Source organism: Coturnix japonica, chromosome 21 (genome assembly GCF_054131305.1).
Source record: "Coturnix japonica strain WE chromosome 21, WE-NBRP24, whole genome shotgun sequence".
NCBI lineage: Eukaryota > Metazoa > Chordata > Aves > Galliformes > Phasianidae > Coturnix > Coturnix japonica.
In genome coordinates, this window is record NC_140683.1 from 2,567,941 (window position 1) to 2,589,226 (window position 21,286).

A 21,286-nucleotide genomic window follows, 5' to 3' on the forward strand; every position below is an offset into this window, starting at 1 on the left:
TAAGCTGTAGGTCCAACAATTTCTGGCACTTCCTCCATCCCCAAGTATGTCCTATGGAAGAAGCACCCAAGTCACAATTCAAGTCACAAGTTGATCCATAATGGTCACTGGGTCATTAGACTAGGTATCAGACTAACAGCAAAGGTGTCCCACCCAGCCTTACACAATCACTCTTGATGGCTAAGATCCAAGAAATACAGCTGTCTGGGAGGGCTACTTAAGATGAACTGTGGCCAGAGTCTACTGTGGTAAGTACTAGTATTTTAAGCACCTGTCAGCCAATTCCTCTTGTGATATTAAAAGCAATGAGATGCGGCTTGTATTTTTATATAGCCTTCCTCATTAGGAGTCATATAATGTTTTCATTGCCTATTCATTCTTCTTGGATACTTTTCAATAGATCCTGTCTATCTGAACCAAAGCTTGAATGACTTTTTATGGAAACTGTCTTATATAGTATATTAGAATATCGATGTCTTGTAAATATGTTCTAAATAATTGAATTATTTTTATGGAGAACATCCTACAGAACATTTCAATCCTGTTTGTCCTGTCCAGGTGACGCTGCAATACAAATAAGTCTTCACTTTGTCTAATCAATAGTGTATATTAGCAAAAACTCATTCAGAAAGACATACACTAACAAACATATCTTGCCCAATACACATGATGCCAGCTCTGCCATATAAATTTGCCACTTGAAAAATTCATATTCATATTAAAGCTGATTCTGTAAATGCACTGCTTTACTACTGAGAGAAATTGCGGAAACTTTAACGTCTAGTTTCAGCTAGATGGGCTTATACATGCTAACTCTTCTGGAATTAAAACATGTCCTGCATAGCACTTGAATTCTGGGCCTGGATTTCTTTATGGCTGTCATGTCTCCTTTTCCTAGATGTCCTAGATTACAGTAAAGTAACTCTAGGAGAAGAACAGGGGTGGAATATTAAATAATAAGGTGAAAGGAGAAAACTCGCTTATTTGTCCAATCAAGGACCAAGGATAACCACAAAGTATACCAGGCCTGACCTAATGATTCTGAAAGTTCAGCAAAAAGAACTGTTCTGGAACCACTGCAGGGTTGTTTGGATACTACTGTCTAGCTCAGGGAAAAACTGCATACCTGATGACAAGCAGTACCCTCACATCACTTCTTATGCTCTTAGAGGAGGAAGAAGATCCTGCAGCAGTTGCATCACAGTATTTCTCAAGCCTGCTGATTTTTGGTGATTTCCAGAGAAAACTATGATTTTTGATATATAACTGATATATATGCATATAACTGGAAGGAATCCTGATGCTTTGGTTCCTATTTTTGCCCCCTCGGTCATGTTACCTGCAAACGCCGTCAATTTCTTACTTTCTGTGGAGAACTGTATATCGGCTAAGCAAAATAAATAAATAAATCTTATTTATAGGATATGACATCATTGTTAGGGGTTTTCTGGAGTAATCCCACTTGCTGACAAGCACAAACCTAAAGCAAGCAATTGGCCTGGCACAAAAATTGTAGAGAAAAGCTTTGTTTATATAAAGTGACTGCCAAATTCTTCTTCTCGGTGTAACTGAAGTTCTCATTCGGTGAAACGTGTGTTGGGATCCTGCCAATACAATTTAGGGCAACTATCTAAGCTTCTCTCCAGGACAGCCTGGTTGTAAGACAGTTCTGTTCTTCCAGCCAAAAATCAAGCATAGATCTCTTCAGAGTACACAAATGCTGTCTCCAGCTCAAAATGAGAGTTCACCAAAAAAGAGGACGTAGAAAATTCTTTTCCGCTATAAAACCTTTGTGCTCAGCCTTTTTAAGGCCTTTAGTTTCTTCTGGCATGAGACCAGAAAATGCTATGAAGAGAGAAAATGTTGTCAGGGACAACTGAGAGGAAATATGAAATCAAATACTCAAGAAAATCCAGAAAATCCTTACTGAAATGCACAGGCAGAACAGGAGCAGGAGATCTCTTTAAGGGCAGATGAGATGAGTTTTGACAAATACAGGCACTAAATTAAAACTTTATTTGCATGAAACAAACATGGCAGAATAAGGTAGAGGTCCTCCAATACAGAGAAATGCATACCAACTGCAGCAGCATTTAAGAATCAAATATTTCCTTCTTTTTAATACCTTGTGAAATGAATCTAGTTTTTCCTAGTCAAGCCTAGAAAGAAAACAGCTAAATTTGATTGAAATATCCGCTTGAATTTTTAAAATGTACAAACAAAAGTACTTAAAAACCTGTAAGATACGTCAGTTATATCAGATATGTTCCAGCATTATCAGCAAGACTGCTACGAGCACTATAATTATTTTCAAATTTAAACTGAAATTCTCATGACTTATAGTTTCTACAAATATTGTGTTATGGAATAATAAACATATAGAAACCACCTGATTAATCTACAATCTAATCTAAAAACCAAGATATTAAAGCTAACGGAAGTCATTTTACACACAGTGTTATCACTGATACACAATGAAGAAAGTCCATCTAAAAAATCAAATTAAGCAACATAACCAGTTTCTTGCAAGAGATTTAAATGACATTCTACAGTTAATACATGTCTTGGACTGCCTGACCTTTTCACAAGGCTGTGCACAATGCAAACATTCAGTGTGCCTCTCTAATGCATTTTTATTCATTACACATATACAGTATTATGAGACTAAAAAAAGGGAGGCTTTCTACCATCAGTTCTCTGTTAGGATTCTAACTCCATGAAGCCAATAATGTTTGCTATTAAAACTTCATACTACTTTTGTTCCAAGTCATTTTTCTACAGAAACATCTTTATTCTTAGTTTACTAATTAACTGAACATAATAGCACATACCCACCAAAACTACAGCCAAGCATGTACTTTGCAGTGAAATACCCAGTGCTAGTTCAGATTCTTTTACTGAAATTTGCTGGAGTCTACCCCCTAAGCAAGGGGACCAATTTCGGAATATTTTCATCCATTGCATTGTCTGAATGGTTTCACTTTTAGAATTATTCTCTCAGGAAAAGCAAAGTCCTGCAAAGACTTAATCCCAAGATTCTACAGAATTGACTGAGGAATAGTACTGCATGTGCAATGGTCTGAAGCAGAGCTAAGTAGAAGAGCTTTGACAATTGGACTTATCAACAAATATAACTATGTTCAAAAACAAATAGGAAGGGAAATAACTTGTCTGGTGCTATACACAAGTGTTCTGGAGTTTTTTCGGTCTCTATTTGACAACAACATTTTCAACCTGAACTGCCTCAGTAGGATGCTGTATTTCTATGACAACAATGTCAGCTGTCTGCTGTGACTGCAGAGAAGCAGAATGGCTACAGTAGGTTATTCTTTATGCTGCTATATGCCTGACACTGAGAATTGCATAAAGATAAGCAAGAACTGCAAAAAGGTGAGCAGAACTAGGGAAATAATTGTGAACTTGTACTTGGAACTGGTGAGGCCCCACCTTGAGCACTGTGTTCAGTTTTGGGCACCTCAGTACAGAAAGGACATTGAGGTGCTGGAGCAGGTCCAAAGAAGGGCAACAAGTCTTGTGAAGGGCTTGGAGAATGATCTGCATGAGGAGAGACTGAAGGAACTGGGGCTGTTCAGCCTGGGGAAGAGAAGGCTGAGGGGAGACCTTATTGCTCACTTCAAATACCTGAAAGGTGAGAGCGGGGTTGGTCTCTTCTCACTGATGACAGGATGTTTACTTTGCTCTTCTGCCTTCACATATGCCAACTGGTCATATCCACTGCATTAACTGATCAGGTTTCAACTTGCACTTACTTAGTAATTTGTCTCTTTCTTCCACATATGAAGCCATTCCAGAATTCCATTACTCTGATAGTAAGACACCACACTTCAGCATTTTATTATTATTTTTTTAATTAATTCATCTTTGTGATACCATTCACCCTACTGTATCTAAAAGCCTGTTTTTCCAGGCTTTTCTCAAATCTTTTGTTAGAAGAGAGACTTTATTCTCCTCAACATGATGGTATTTTTGTTGAAATCCATTCCAAGCAGATGTTCAGATATTCACAGAGTACACCACGTAATTCTTTGTGAAACAGTATTAACAGTATTAACCATTTAATTTTTCCTAGAAATACTCTATTTGATAGAGAGTAAAGATTATTTGTATTTTCATGGCAGTATTTCAGGATCTTTTGTCACTATTGTTACAGTCATCAGACTAACTGGCTCTTCCTTAGTGATGTTCCAGTCAACCCTCCCAATACTTTTCTACCAAATGCTCTAAGTATACACACATTTTGAGTCAAGGTATTAGCTGAAGTATTTAATAACTCTGGTAACAAGACCAGTTCCAAAAAAAAAAAAAAAATCTTTCTCTCTAAAACATATTTCATAATCTTCCTTACCAACTGTATGGGAACCATTAGGTCACAGCCTGAATCAGTGATTGAGCATCTTGTGAAGGTATTGTGTAGCCAACCCTGGGAGCACTGGTGAAGAAATTCACGTGTGACAAGACACATCCCTCCCTAACCACATTACAGAGAAGGATCTCTCCTCAGAGATCACCTCCTTGGCATTATTTGGTGAGACTTAATCCTCAGATGGAGGGGTAAGTGTTTCCTTCTTTATTACCAGATGGTGACCTCTACCTTTCTTGGGTGATCTGAAACTGGTTTTAAGTAGCCATATCTGCTACTGCATATCCATACACCACTGTTACATTACCAACATCTGGTCACTTTGAACACTTAATTCTGCTCAATTAAACAGAAGTTCTCTATTTATTAATAGGTAATTATATAGCATTGCAGCTGTCTTGAGTGAGTTACGTAAAAACTTAGCTGTAAGGTTTTAAAACCAACAGACTTTATACTGTATACTTTGTATCACTGCATTAGTTAACTCTCTCACAAGCCCCATAAACTTTCAAGTTAATATCTGAAGTACCAGCTTAATAAAAAAGTAATTTTAATTTGGGAAATGTCTTTCATGTAATACTTACAATGGAACAGATTAAATCCTGGACTTCTTAAGAGATGGCTTCGGTGTTCCTGAACAAAATTCCCAGAATATAATCATTATGTAGCAGAATGAGGACTAGACCTTCACCTGCTTTTAAAAAGCTATTTCATTTTGGAAATCTAGCTACAGACATTAATCATTCTGAATAATACTTAGGCATCTTGGTATTATCAACTCCCATAACATGATATGAAATACTCCAGACAAACCCCAAGGCATCTTCTGTCAACAGTTTCTTGTTCAAGCACAGATTAAACAAACATCTGTCGTTTCCTTTAAAATTTCCAAGACTAAATGAAAGAATAGTACTTACTTATAATTGTCATCTTCCATAAATTTCTGAAGTTCCTCAATGTAACGGACAGACTTCAAATACTTTTGTACATGGGGTAGTGTTGTAAGATGTTCTGTAGAGTGTTAAAACAAGACAAATTTTTGCATAATCCACAATAAAGGTTTACCTTTTTGTTTTTTTCCTTCTGGTTCTCATGATCATTTTAATAGAAAGAGAGGATGTGAACTTCTCTACAGAATAAATAAAACAGAACTATTACTTTGACTCTAAGAATACTTTAAAGATTTCATTAAACAGAAGTGATGCTCAGTTGTTAAAGAAAACATATCAGATGCATGTCATCATCATAATACCTAGAGGATTTTATAATATGCTATTTCACAAGTGGAGAAGAGTTCCTTTCACGTAAGCCCTGCTTGGATTTTGTACCAATTGTTTTGGGGGAAATCAAAGCCTGCAGCAATGGCTACTGATGATTCTCGTATGCATATGAGATAACTTCAAAAATTATGATGCTGCATATCAAGATAAAAATATGCTAAATTCAGAAAGACAGAAAAATCCTTTGAGGGTATGGTGCATGAACAGGAACACATCTTGTATTATCTGAATTAGCTCTAGCTCTAACAGTCTCATAAATACCAGTGTCTTAAAGGCGCCTACTTCAAGGCCATATTTTAATTTTCATTCTGATTTTAACAAAAGCAGTTAAAATTAATGCAATGAAGGAAGTTGTCCCACTGTCAAAAGGAAAAGGTCAGTGAGATAAGATTTCTTTTATCAAAGTATTTGGAGACAAATTGAACGTCACAATAATAACACGAAAGATAAATAATCTAACTCTTCAGAATCATACACTCTCATGACTAATCCATAGCTTTAAATATCTTATACCAAAATCTACAACAAAGGACAAGGGTCAGGTACTTAAACATACACAATATCTCATGTAACTTTCTCATAATCTAAGATTTAATCTTTTTTTCTTATTTTTTCTATTAAAAATATTCCCAAACCAGATCATTTAAATGTTCTGAATTTATTTCATTGTACAGCTACTGTCAAGGTTTTCCAGCTTCTTTTATGTTTAAGTAAAGAAAATTCACGGTAAATACTCAGAAATATGCTCAGTATTTGTCAAGACCCCCAAAGCAGCACATTTCTTGACATGAGGTTTTTCATACCAGGCTAGAATTGCAGAAATGAATTTCAGAGCACAGTGTTGTTAATAAACAGAAGTAACATCATCTTCCTAAGTGAGGCAAAGGAAAAAGTTTAATAGAGAATTTAACAGCAGTTATATTGAAATATTTGTATTTCATTCTGTAAACTTTTCATCATGACACTAACAACAAAATAGTAATGAAACTGACATACTGCATACTCCAAAAATATAATATCTGCTAGAAAGGAAATATAAAGATGTATTTCCTGCTGACTGTTGGTACTACCAGCTGTACTTGGAATTATACCATTTGTAGTCCATACATAGCAGTAAACGCTGCACAGTTCTGTTACAGTTCTTACAGTTTAGAATATATGCTCATTTGCTTAACTGTGTACAACTCTACAGATCTTACCCTCCTGTGTTGCCTTTACATAGGTTAGAAACCTCTTATCATGTTATTAAATACACTTTAATTAAGATTTCATAGAAGTAAAAAATAAAATATTACAAACCATAGTTACAGGAGACTTGCAGATCAGCTATTGTTCGGAGAATATTGTTCATTTGATTGGATCTTTGTTCATTTTCCATAATGCTGCCAGAAGCAGGATATGCAGAATCAATGTAGATTAAGTCGAGGAGATAAATTCCTGAAACAAACAAATCAATCAACTCACTGATCTGGTGTTTCATATAGAAAAAGTTGCACAATTGTTAATGAGCAAAATGGCCAGCAACGATTGACCACCACCATCTTCTAGGTTCATTAAATAAAGGACTCATTTGTTCAAACATCTCACAGGTTGTGCTATAATTCTATAATATGTCTTTAGAAAAAGGACAGAACAGGTTTTGCTTTTGTGCACTTTGTAGGCTGAAGTCTACCATGAAAAAATTGCAGAGCCATAAGTAATGAACATGAGAACTCAGCATTTTTGGCTTTTCAGTAGGTCCCTTATCATGTGTAAGCAACCTACTGCCAACATTCTCTGGTGTAAGAGCACTACTGGTATCTTCTTGTTTGTTTACAGTTACTTCCCATTCCAACTTTCAAATTCAGCTAAGAACTTCCTCTGGAATGCATGATAAAATCATAGCTCTGTGGGAGAACTGCACTGCAGTCTGTAAGAACAGCACTACAGTGTGATGCATCTCACACATGCAGGGCTGTCATAGAAACAGAACCTGCCTGTGCAGTCTTGCAGGATGAGTTGGACAAGCAGCTTTTCCCTTCCACAACAAAGTTTCTCAGAAATAATATGCTGAACAGAAATTATTGCACACACCTCATTCAGTGATCACTGCAGCTATTACTGCTGTGTGCCAAAACCATTATCTCAGCCTGACTTTACTTTAAAGGATTGTTCTGACATTTAAGTCAGCTAAAAGTCAAAATTTAAACTAATATATTCTTAAACTATTATGTAAGATGAATAGGGAAGCTTGTGTTTCTTTTTTGCATAACAAAGAAATGAATATTCTTTTTAACAGTAAAATAACTCGTGTGCTGTAAAAATCTGCCATATTTCCATATCACATTTTCCATATCAGATTTTCCACACCCTTTTTTGAGTGTGCATATATTTGTATATAATGAATGACTTTTCCCCCCACATTTTCTTGTCTGCCTAAAAAACCACTCTTAGTGTTTCAGGAAAAGAGCTGCCTGGCTCAGTTACTCTTCCAGCTTCAGCACATTACATTCTCTCAATAAATTCCAGCTATTAAAGCAACAGGAAATGCGATTGTGCTAGTCAAGCAGAATTTTCTCAAAACGAAGGGAAGCAACTACAATAAACGGAATGGAGGATGTCTAAGCAACATACTCCTCTCTGAAAGAACTTTAGTATGTGTGAATTAATTACTAATAATCTTTAGAAGTGTATTACGTGTGTGCAGTAAAAACAAATTATTTTTCATGTTATCTCCTGGCAGTTAGTATGCCTCAAACCTATTCAAAAAATACATGTATGTAAGATTTCCATTTGGGAAAATATAAATTGTTACCTTAAATTAAAACATAATTATGTATTCTCTAGTGCTCTGTTACATACATCAAGAGCAGTAAGTTATAAATCAGCAGCAAGAGTCAATGGAATTCAAGAATAGCCATGTAACTTACTGAAGTCTGCTGCTTTACAGTTCACGAAAAACAGATCAGGCAATTTTGTTAGATTTACACAAATACTAATTATCTGCACAAGCACAATCTCCTTCACATGCTGAGTTCACTTGACATTTCATTAATATGTTGTTCTACAGTTCAGATTCACACTTTCTGTGTAATTCTACATATCTCAAGAACTATCTGCAGGATCTGCACCTACTTTTTTCCTGACACTCAGGAACAGAACCACAGAGAAGTCTGAGCTGGAAAGGATCTTTAAGATCATCCAGTTCCAAGCTCCCTGCTATAGGCAGGGACACCTCCCTCTACACCAGGTTGCTCACAGCCCTATCCAGCCTGGCCTTGAATGCTTCCAGGGAGAAGGCATCTACACTGTGCTGGCAACCTGTCTAAGGGTCCTTATGGAGATCTCTTGCAAGAATTTTTCTCACTAGCTTGCTTGTTATCTGAATCTTCAGATGTCTGACAAGCTGATAAGTAAAGAGTTCGTTAGGTCACAAATTGGATTATGCCCAGCATTAGCCAGGTTGTAAGTGCCTACCTTATTTCTTTAATTTAAGCCTGTATCCTTCCACTGCTTAGGAAGTTATAGGTAAAAAATTATACAAACTATCACAGAAAAATGAAGGAATAGACACAGAAGCAGTGAAAAGCAGTAACAAATCCAATTCATTCTGAACTGTTAACATTTTGCTGTGAATCCATAAGGCTATTACCGTCTCCTGACCTTACACAAAACACCCAATATGGGCTAGGGAAGACTGCATCCTTTACTGACACAGACAGAACAGACAAGAGTGCTCCAAAGGACACTGTTAATTTCAGAATTAATGTGTCTACACACTTGCAAACTGTGAAAAATAACATTTTAACTTATGAAAATTAGGTGAATAGGCCAACATAGTAACTTTTGTATTTTTACTGCAGGTAGTAATTTAAATCTAAGAGATCAGTTGCCCAGTATATTGTCTCCCGGTAACTATAAAGGAGTTATTGCTGCCCGGTAGTGGTGCTTGCTTGCCATCTTAACATGACACTGGAAACCATTTTTACTGTTTCCACTTAGCATTCCTGAAGTGTTATCTAATTTCCACCTCTCTCTATCTCTCCAGCTTTGCAGGGAAACTAGCAGTCTCTGCTAAGTCTGTCAGTGAACAGCATGCACATCTGCTCTGTAAATAACCTATTAAATGACTTGAACTTGACTGTTTAAAAAAATAACATAGAATAAATCACTCCTCCACAGGGCACAGTGTGGGCTATCCCCAGCATGGTCAGACTACAGCCTGTCCTGCTTCCGTATGCCTTCCTCAGGGCAATCAGTGGCATTGTGAACTCTTCTATATACATGATGTAATGATAGAGATAGATAAGAATCAACTTATTTTGCTCAGAGAAAACACAAAATTATTCCTCTCAGCAAAAGACTTCAAGACCTGCCTCTCAAAGGAAAGACTCAGATTTGCACTATGCCAAAGAAAACACACACCACTGGCTTTTCAAACGTTGGCTTATATTTGTGCTACTGTGCACAGAAAAGGCTTTCAAAGATGTGAAACCATCGGGATATTTTCCAGAGGGTGAGCTCATGGGCAGCTGCTTCCACAGGCAAAACATTTTCCAGTGATACTGACTTTTCTCAATTGTCACTAAAATCAATTTTGCAGCTGTTTACTGCATGTTGAGAATACGGTATTTATTAATTTATGGCATCATGGAAATATCAACACAAGAATAGCATGGCTCAATAATATATAATTAAACTTGTCAAGTAAAGAAGAGAGATTTAAAAAAAAAAAAAAAAAAAAAAAAGAACTATAATATCTAGCTCTTGAATTTTTACTCTAGAGCTCAACCAAAGCAGTAATATTACCACAGTATTAACACAGGGAAACTGAAATAGTACATGCAAAAGAAAAATGAACTTGAAATGTAGTAGTCAGTGCAGCCAGATCATGCATTCTGCGCATTCCAATTACTAGAGAGCAACTTCAACAGTTAAGTTTTTTTGAAAAGCCTTTTCCCACATACAGCATTGAAGTTTTACCATACAAAGTAAGGCAGGGGACAGAGAGAAAGCTACTTATCAATTGACGAACTGGTTGAAAGTCAAAATCACTTTAGTAAGCAGTCTGTAAAACCAAAGACGCCATTCTTAGCAGATTAGCTCATAGTCAGAGAAGAGACTACAGTTTTGTGGTATCATCGGTTTCACAAAATTTGGACCTTTTCCATTGACTAACGTCTGGAATGTTTTTCTACACAACCAAAGTTATATACTGGTGATTCCTGTTAGGACTTGGAATACTCCAAGAAACTGAACGTGCATCTTTGCCAAGGCAACAACATGCAATTTGTAACAGACATTGCCAGTTTAGTGGCCAAACGAATGTGATCACTTAGAGGAAAGTAAGGGCAGGATTAAGACCAGTTTCATTTATTTCTATCTGATGCCAGCTAGCCAGAACTCTCACATATACTCACATACACATATAAAATGCATACTATGAGGCTGAGACAAAAAGACAAAAAGTTTTATCAGAGAAATTATTTATATTATTTTTACTTCAACAGTTCCAAATTCCTAAACGTACCCAAGAAATATTGACTTTTGTTACTTCTTACAATGCATCACATGCTTTTACTACAATCACTGATCCCTGCCCAACTGATTTTCCTTCTTCGACCCTGTGTTAAAAGAATCTCTCCAACACAAACAAGGTTCAAATCTACATGAAGCAGCACTGCACACTTGAGTCAACTATGGCACACGTCACTTTTAACCCCACCTATGTTTGCCACTGTATTCGCTTTCTTATTCAACCTTTTCACTTTACCTGTACATTATAAAGGTAACATTATTATTTTTTTTTAATTAGCCGTAGAATGTTTGATTTTTTTTTCTTGTAGTCCTCTTGTAGTCATTTATAGGACCTTAAAGAAGCACCTCAAAACTTAAACTTATTAATATACCCCTTTTCTGCTCAAGCACCCAGTTTTAATTGTAGCTTTATATAATTATTTAAAATGCTTTAAAGTATCTTAATGATGACTGCTACAATGGGAGTTGTCAGAAATAGCTTGACATAACAATACAGACAATCGTTTTCATGCTGTAACCATTGAATGTGGAAATGATGAACTTCCCAACTTCTGACAGGCTTAAGAGCTTCTATTTATTATTAAAGAAGAAGGCAGGTGCAATTTGCATATGCATATTTAAATTAGAATCTCAAAACCGTTTAGACTATAGCATGTCTCTGTGTTTTCTTGTTAAACAGCAGAGCTCTCTGGCAAAATTCACACTAATACTACAAACACTAAAACAAGGACTGAACTAAATCCAGCTAACTTCTCAAGTAAGTACCTTATTATTTTTTGTTATAAGAAAAGAAACACAGTCGTGAAAATATTCAAGTTAGACTTGAAAAAAAAACAGAGGTGGTCCCAATAGATGGCCATCAAAATGACTACAACATTAGAAAACGTGTCCAAGGAAAAAAGCTGAAGGAATTGGGCTTGTTCAGCCTAGAGCAGTGAAGGTGCAGAGGCAAGTACTAACCAGTCTTCCAGACTTAAAAGGAGGTTATAGGACAGAGGGAAATACTCTATTAGGATACACAGTAACAGAATATGAGGTGATGACAGAAATTCAGGTTAGTCAGCAGGATCTGCCTTTGTAGCACTCTGTGACATAGGACTTAGTATGTTAGGTTGACTGTTGGACTTGAAGGTCATTTTGAACACATATAATACTATGAAATTCTGCCCAGGTAAAAATTCTTCACTGTGAGAACAAATTTTAGAATCGATTCCCCAGTGTTGTGGTTTGAAGAGTTAATCACATGACACTCCTCCTCCGCTCAGGAGAAAAAGACAGGGGGGAAGGAAGAAGGGAAAAACTAGACTGAGATAGGAGAAACTAATTTATTAAAAGGAATGTCAGATAATACAGAATAATTAAGAGTAATAAATCAAAATGAACCAAAAATAAAACTGGAAAGTCAGTCTGAATTGGCAGACCCTCTGTGGCTCGCCTCCCAGAAAAGACAAGAGAGCTCTTCACCCATCCCCCGGTATTGGAAGTCATGTGGAGGCTCCTGGTAAATGTAGTATATCCCAATGCATCTCCCTCTTAGAGAGTCAGAACCCACATATTACTGCTAGAGAGAGAAATAGGAAACACAGCTCTGCTGTGCAGTGTCTCTGAACCCAGCAGCCTGCTGTATGATGTTATGCTATGCAATACTGATAAAACCACGACACTCAGAGAAAGAGGACAATTTGCCTTGGTGGAAATATTCAAGATGCTGCTTGATAGGGCCCTGGATAACCTAATCCATGGCCCTTGCTTCCAGAAGAAAGTTGGACCAGATGAACTCCAGGGGCCCTCCAGCCACAACTTCTCTAACATTCCATGATAAATACGCTAGCCTATGCTTCCGTGTCTGTTACTATAGGACAGTGTGGAGTACAAAAATTGTACTAATTAGTTGTTACAAGGCTATGTGTCTATTCACGTAGACAACTGTCACTGATTTTAACTGAAAAATGAGACTGCTTGTAAGCGCTTGGTTTAATCAAGAGAAGTAAGAAAATCTGACCTTGAAAGAAAACATAACTGAAGAGAACATTTTATTTTGGCTTTACCAACTAAGATTTGATGTTGGTGAGACACACATTTAAATATGTTGTAAGGCTGGTCTAGTGAATAAATAAGAACATGTTAATACGTACTCCGAAGTAATCAACACCATCATCGTATCTGAAACAGTGTTACAGATTCCAAGCAAAAAAGTACAGTGTACGGCACGCAAGTCTGCCAATTTATTATTATTATTATTATTTTTACTTGAAAAAGCAATATATTGAAAAAAAAAAGATGTTCTGTATCGGACTGTTTTCTTGATCATATGAAATTTTTTGACTGAATCAAACTAACTTCTCGTTTTTATGCTTATTATGCAAAACGTTAAATTCTCTCTTTTGGTTTCAGGGACCAGAAAACATTGCTGGATGGCCACGTTCCTGCTCTGGGCTTTTTTATACCTGGAAAGCATGGAAAAACTGCTTTGGAATATTTACTCTGGAACAGATACTCTATTACTGGCCCAGCATTCCTAACAAATGATGACATCCAAATTGAGAGTTTCACTGGAAACTTGTTTCACAGGTTCAGTAAGTTTTCAGTGGAGAATGAATTTACCAGAATAAAATTTAGCAATCATTTGGCAAATGCACTTCATAGGTTAAAAACCAATGTCAACGTATCACCTAAACATAGCACTGCTCCAATCTACAACCCTGACACCAAAATCATAAATCACTCAATAACTTCAGTGAATATTCTGAAAACTATTTTACTTTGTGATAAACAAGAAGTTAAAGTTACCGGGTACAAATGGTATTATGTATGCTTAGGAGAAAAAACAGTATAGAACACAAACTAAAACCAGCTTACATTTTAAAAATACAGTATTTCCAGAAAGTACTGACAGATCTGACCCAACTGGCACTCACAGTATTTCCAAATACACTTTTAACAACTGGAAGTAGCAGAATCCATACTTGCTACTACAGCATGTGCACGAGTACTAAAAACAGTTCCACTCAAAAGCAATAGTTTCAACAACTGGATCGAAAAAGCAACCACATTACTCTTAGGCAAGTCCCTTGAAAGGCTGAGCAACTGTAAAATCAAGCATTCATTCAACAAAATTCAAAACTGAACGCCAGGACTGGTACAACTTTTAATTCCCTCCTCTGCCAAGAGCATCTGTGTTATCCAGTTTCTCTTGGCTCCCTCTATAACTGGAAAAAGAAATCCAAGGATCACCATTTCCAGAAAAAGAAACTTTTGATCATATCATCTTCTCAGGAGCTGTAACATCTCTTCAAGATGACTTACAGACTTGAATATCTCAAATACTTAGTTATTCTTCATATGGCACACATAAGTCATGTTCTAGTTAGCTGTAGATTTTAGGAAAGCAATGTTACAAATAATACGTATATATAACATAGATTATAAAACAAACATAACATGCAGTTTGCAGGCTTAGCAGAATGCCTTGTCATAAAATGCTGCTTCTGTTTCTGTTTGCACAGAAGTGGCAACCAAAAAGAATACTTACGAGTACAGTTTCACATTTTAAAGATAAGCTTTTTGTATCTGCTTGGCACTAGTAAGGCCACATCTGGAATAATGCATTACAACACAGACATCAAATTGAACAGAGGCCAACCTAAGACTACTGGGATGTCCTGACAAGCAGGAACAGATGACACATGAGGGAAGGCCTAAGGAACTGGGCTTGTTTAGCCTGGACAGAAGGGGCCAGAGGTGCAGAACATAACTGTGGTCATTTCTCTAACAAAAAAGGACTGTGTGGGAGTTGTACAGATCAGAGCCAGATTCTTCTCAGAGATGTACTGCAACAGGACACAAAGCAACTGACATAACTTGCAGCAATAGAAAACCCACTCAGCATAAGGGTTAAGAAAAATCAAATGCTGTTAGAGGGGTCAAGCACTGCAATGTCTCCCAGAAAGGCGGTGAACTTGCATTTCTGGATATTTTCAAAACACAGATGGACAATTTCCTGAGTATCCTAATTTAATTTTTAAATAAGCCCTGTTTTGAGTAGGAGGTTGAACCAGTTAATCTCTAGAGACCTTTAGAAAAAAAGTGTGCATTTTTCCTTTCCTGCAGTAACTTGCTGATGTGACTGTGACACTGGCCTGAGAACCTTGCACCTATATGCAATCTGATAGAAATCTGGCTAGAGAATAGCAATTGCGATGGATATTCTAACAGATAATGCTCTTCCTAAAATAAAATATCTGTGTCTATTATTTTAAATTCATTAACAGATTTTGAGATCACAGATCATCAAGCATTGCTCACATACCCTCACAACTGTGTAATCTTGCTGGAGACCAGTAATGAGCGAAGAACCCAAGGTCTCAGTACCGAACCCAACTCTATTAAACATTGCAATTAATTATACAGATAATGGTGACCCTCAGAAAGTTTGCTGATGATAGAGAACTGAGGAGGCAGCAAATACACAAGAGGGTCATGCTGCCATCCAGAGTGACCTTGACAGGCTGCAGAAATAGGCTGGCAAACTTTTCACAGAGCACAAGGAACAATTTTCCTCTACCTATGGAGCAACAACACCAGGCACCAGAGCTTCCTAGAGGAAAAGCAGCTTGACTGAATAAGATCTGGGGGTCCTGGTGGGCACCAGGTTGAATGTAGGCTAAGTAGGCCACAGATTTCTGGCCACATTGAGCAAAATACTGCCAGAAAGTAAAGAGGGGTGATCCTTCCTCTCCAAGTCAGCACTGGTGAGGCTGCACCAGGAACACTATGTCCAATTATGGGCTCTCCAGTACCAGAGATGTGGAAATAATAGATAGAGTCCAAGAAAGGACCATAAAACTGATAAAAGGACTGAAGTATCTCTCCTATAAGGAGAGGCTGAGAGAGCTGGGACTGTTCAGCCTAGAGAAGACAATGCTCTGGGGTATCTTATCAACACCTAGAAATACCTGAAGGGAGAGTGCACTAAGGACAGCTCTTTTCAGAGGTGCCTGCTACCAGGACAGTGGGCAATGAGCACACACTGGTATACAAGAGGTTTCATCTAAACAGGAGGATGCGCTTCTGTGCTATGTGGGTAACGGAGCACTGGCACAGGTTGCTCAGAAAGAGACTCCTTCCTGGAGTATCTTCAAAAGCAATCTGGACATGGCTCTGGGCACCCTGCTCTGGGTGTTGCTGCCTGAGCAGCGGTTGAACCAGATGGCCTCCAGAGCTCCACTCCCACCTCAAGCAATCAGTGACTCTGTGATACAATACACATTGCTGAAAGAGACACATCTGATCTTCAGTATTTGTCCTTACTTACACGACAACTCAGAATATAGCTAGGGGGACTGCGTGCTTCTTTCTGAATCAAACTCTATCAATAGATTCAGTGGAAGTATAAAAAAAATGGATTTTTTTTTCCTACTGGACTTATCCCAGATAAAGCTGGTAAATTGGAAGTTGAAAGCTTTCTTGCTCTCAGATGGATTTTGAAAAAATCAGTCTTTTCCCTGGTCCAAGTATGTGCCAATGGTTTCTTCCTTATTTTGCCCTATCCATTAATGTGATTTTATCACACTTACAGTTTTCTTTCTCAGTCATGTCTTTTTTGTGTCCTCTAAGACATAAGAACAGGATTAAGAACAAACCCAAAGCACAACTTCAGTTGCTCAACATAACTCTTCAATTTTTAAAAATCATAAAGAAGTATTAAATAACAAGGAATAAACTTGAATGGAATGATTATTTTATTTACTAAATAGTAAATAATTTTTAAAACTGCAGTTTAACTCTTCTAAGGCTGTTTGTGAATTGAATGTAATTCACTGAAGAGTTTTGAATGAAATTTTATTTTGCTAAGCTTGATTTCCTAATCAGAAGAACAGTTGTCATTTATTTCTCTCTCTCTTTTTTTTCCCCCAAAAGCTCAACTCTGAAACATTTTCTTCAAACAGAGCAGCCTGATAAGTCAAACCATTGAAGTGCAGCTGATTTTTTATGTTTAACACTGTTCAGTGCTGCTTTGGAAAAAAAAGGAATAGTCTTTCTGTTGAAGAAGACACGTGACTAACAAAACTACCAATGCTTTTAATTGCTGTGTTGCTGCTTCCCTTAGTGTTACAGACTGAGACTGGCCTTTTCAAACTTCATTAACTTTCCCACATCAGTGATTTCTCGGATCTATCATGGAATAATTTATTTATATTTGGTTCTTTTTTTGTAAAGGCACTAAACAAGTGGACTACATCTATCCTTTTAGGAATACAAAGAAAATAACAGTGACTCAATACGATAAACATTTTCTGCTAATGCCTGGAAGGGTCAGCTGGAAATACCAGTGTTCTTAAAGAGACACAACATTTCAGCATAGTTACAAATGCACAGGCTTCAAAGGAAATGAAAGCAATACTATTTTGGAGGATTGTCTTTTCAGTTTGACAGCTGATTTAAAGTGCTTTAGAGAAAACTGAACGTTCCTGAAAGGCATTCACTCCTACTTTTTCATGTATCACATCCTCAACTAAGCAGTCTAATGTCACGGTGAATATCATGCAAACACAAATTGTTGCTGACCTACATAGTGTCTTACTCTTCTTTACTCAAGCATATTGACAACCTCAGAGGGGAAAAAAATAATCTGAAGCTGGGCTGCTACTCCACTACTCTGCTACTCTGGCCACTGAGAAGCGCCTGTAAATATCTAATACTGACTTTCTGAGAAGTCTCACCTGGAATACTGAACCAACCTCAATGAACTCATTTTCTGCATTTAATGAAAGGAATATTATCATTATATCGTACTTAGCCGTTCCAAAACTAAAAAAAGAATATGAGATCACACTGCTCCTGAATAACCTCAACCTAATGGATCACTGGAGTTAAACATTCCACATTTGTTACTGTAGCAACAGCGCCTAACATAGCAAAACAGAAAAAAAGCAGATCAGAAATCAAACAACTCTCAAGATACCAGTCTGTGAAAGAAATCGTTATCAGAAGTTAGAGAGAATTAAGTTCAGGAATTTATGTCCAAAAAAGCCTCTGTCTGATGCAAACCATTCCCGCACACACTGAAGCTGGAAAAAATTCCAAAGTTGCCTGAGACTTCCCAGCACAGCTCTCCACCACAGTACAACCAGACGGTGCTACCAAATGTTCTAATTTGCCCCCCAAAGCCCAACCATTTCCTTTTGCTGTTTCCATGAATCAGAAAATTATTTAAAAAATCAGTATTGTAATAGTGATTTTAGTAAATAATAGTAATAATGAAATAGTAATTTCATCATTCTGATGTTACCTAGCAGCAGAAAGAAGAGAATGCTACAGAAAGGGATGTAGGAAAAGGCAAATACAATAGTTGCTTGTGAGACCCAGCTTCCTTTCACCAGAAAGCTGTGGTTTAGAGACTTCCTGATATAGATCTTGTGTAAATATTTATGTGTTTAAGTCTGGGTGGCATTTCTTCTTTACAGCGTTTCTTCTCTGAATCTGTCAGTTGAATTTCTGCTCCTCTCAATGCACTTCTTCTTGTTGTTCAGTTTTTGGCTTCAACAGCTCTTGTGTAAAATGAATTCAGCAGTTCAACTACACAAGATTCACAAAGTAATTTGTTTGACCGATTTTGCAAAGTTTGTCTTTTTAAGACTGCCACATTCTTAACTATTTTGCTCAACTTGAGCTTCTAATGACTGACTCAAAGTTAATTTACATGACCAGATGTTTTATAGTATTTTATTAAGTTCTCAAATCCAAGTTTAGCACTATACCACTCCTTGCTGATTGAATTACTCCACTGACAGAAAACTGTCAGCTTGCAAGGCCAAGAAGAGCTGGGATCTTTCACTACTGCTAGAATCTGCTATTCTCCAACCTGGGACTTGAGTGACAGTTGATCTCTGAGATTCTCAAGACAAAAACCAAATGTAACAGCTATGAAATGCTTTGAAAACCATGTCACTAAGCCTACACGCTTTAATAAAAGCAACACACTATACTTTATAATTATTACAAATGCAATAAAAAGACATTCCCATTTGGTCCAAACAGAATGCCTGCACAAAGCTAATTCTGTTCTTCACTTCTACAAATACCCAGTTCTATACCAATCAGTTCAGATAATCTATGAACATTAGGCAGAAATAAAAGTTCCCTATCACCTAGTGAAGAAGCACATCTTTATTCTTTGCCACAGACAAACTGCAACTGACAAAAAAATAAGAAGACTTTGTCACAACAATTTTGAATGACTCACATAGAAAAGTTTCTGGAAACAGGCTATGCAGACCTTAAAGTAAGAAAAAGCACCCAGCATCACTTACTCAAAAAGGTGATCTAGGTAATAATGCACTTCAGATTTCATTTAGATGAAATAAGAATGATCAAATAAACAAGGTGTGACTAATTTTGATATTCCAGATCCTTTTACTTATAATGTTCTTCTATAAGAGAACACCATCAACTTAAAAATGTGCAACAGATGTCTTTATTTACCCTCCTTCAATGGGTTAAATTCCTAGGCATTTAACTGCAGTTATGTCATTGTTCTAAAATCAATGGAACTTAGGTACATGCTAATGAACTTAGAAGTTATCATTAATGATACATAAATTTGGTCCTAAAAAAAGTTCTTCAAAAAATGTGAACCCTCTTTTTTGAAAATCTTTTACTTCGGAGAACCTTGCTGCTCTGAAGTGTAACACCGAGTCAGAAACATGTATTTTTCTAATAAAGCAAACTGGAAACACTTGTTTATAGATGAAAATGAAATATTCAGCTCAAGTGTAAGTGCAGCAGGCACTTACTTTCCCAGCTCTGTAAAGAGCCAGGATATAGAGAGACTGATCTGCACAGGAAATCATTGCCTACATAACCTGGCAAATTCCCAGAGCAGACATTACTCCTCATTTTTCCTGCTCTATATTTACCCCTCTCTCAAAAAGTGCTACACATCTGTAAGTTGAAAAGGTACCCTGAAAATGAGGGAGGGGGAATCACAGGCAAAGCTGAAAAAAACTCACTGGATCTTTTGCTAAACCTGTCAAATGAAGAGAATTACCACACTGCAGTTCAAATAAATCATTTATTTTCCTTTTTTCTTACAGTATAAAATTAGTGCATCTGGAAAGCTCTGAAATTCTTCAGTTTGAAGTATCCAAATGCCCTTATCTAAAAGCACTACAGTGGCCACTCAAGTCCATTCTTTGTGTTCTCTTTGGCTAGAAAAAGAAGTAAGCTTTCAATTTAAATTACAGAATAAAAACACCATAATGAAAGGAGCAAATGAGAGGAACTAATATGCCCTGCTACTCACTGAAGGCCTTCAACACCCAAGGCCAACAAGATGACCAAATGCCGGGTCATGCACTTAGTCCAAAACAATCCCAGCGACTGCTACAGGCTTTGGACAGAGTGGCTGGAAGACTGTGTAGAGGAAATGGACCTGGGGGTATTTATTGATGCTTGGCTGAACATGAGCCAGCAGCGTGCCCAGGTGACCAAGAAGGCCAATGGCATCCGGGCTTGCATCAGAAAGGGCTGCCAGCAGGAACAGGGCAGTGATTGTCCCCTGTACTCAGCTCTGGTGGGGCCACACCTCGAGAGCTGTGTCCGGTTTTAGGCCCCTCACTGCAAGAAAGACATCCAGGCCCTGGAGCACGTTCAGGGAAGGGTAACAAAGCTGGTGAGGGGTCTGGAGCACAGGGCTTATGAGGGGCAGCTAAGGGAGCTGGGAATGTTCAGTCTGGAGAAGAGGAGGCTCAGGGGAGACCTTATTGCTCTCTGTAACTACCTGAAGGGAGGTTGTAGTGAGCTGGGGGTCGGCCTCTTCTCCTGTGTTACTGGTGATAGGACCAGAGGGAATGGCTTCAAGCTGCACCAGGGGAGGTTCAGTCTGGATGTTAGGAAATACTGCTGCTCTGAAAGAGTGGTCAGGCAGTGGAATGGGCTGCCCAGGGAGGTGGTGGAGTCACCAACCCTGGAGGTGTTCAAGGAAAGTTTGGACATTGTGCTGAGGGTCATGGTTTAGTGAGATCTATTGGTGATGAGTGGATGGTTGGACTGGATGGTCTTGTAGATCTTTTCCAACCTTGGTGATTCTGTGACTCTGTGATCCCAG

General features: G+C 37.6%; 1 protein-coding gene across 21 annotated transcripts in view; it reads right to left on the reverse strand.

The window, feature by feature from the left end:
* RALGPS1 (Ral GEF with PH domain and SH3 binding motif 1) overlaps positions 1 to 21,286 on the reverse strand; it is an 88,074-nt gene that overhangs the window by 24,130 nt on the left and 42,658 nt on the right. For 20 of the 21 annotated variants that reach the window (XR_014936152.1, XR_014936153.1, XR_014936151.1 and 17 more), the window contains 2 exons: positions 6,961 to 7,098; positions 5,299 to 5,392 (listed from right to left, as the gene is read on the reverse strand). Coding sequence is in view for 17 of the 21 variants with exons in the window: in XM_085520816.1 (XP_085376942.1) it covers positions 5,299 to 5,392; positions 6,961 to 7,098 (232 nt within the window). In the remaining 4 variants the exon portion in view is untranslated. Of the gene's footprint in view, positions 1 to 4,965; positions 5,015 to 5,298; positions 5,393 to 6,960; positions 7,099 to 21,286 lie in introns of those variants that run through there. The other variant, XM_085520829.1, reaches the window with a different exon arrangement.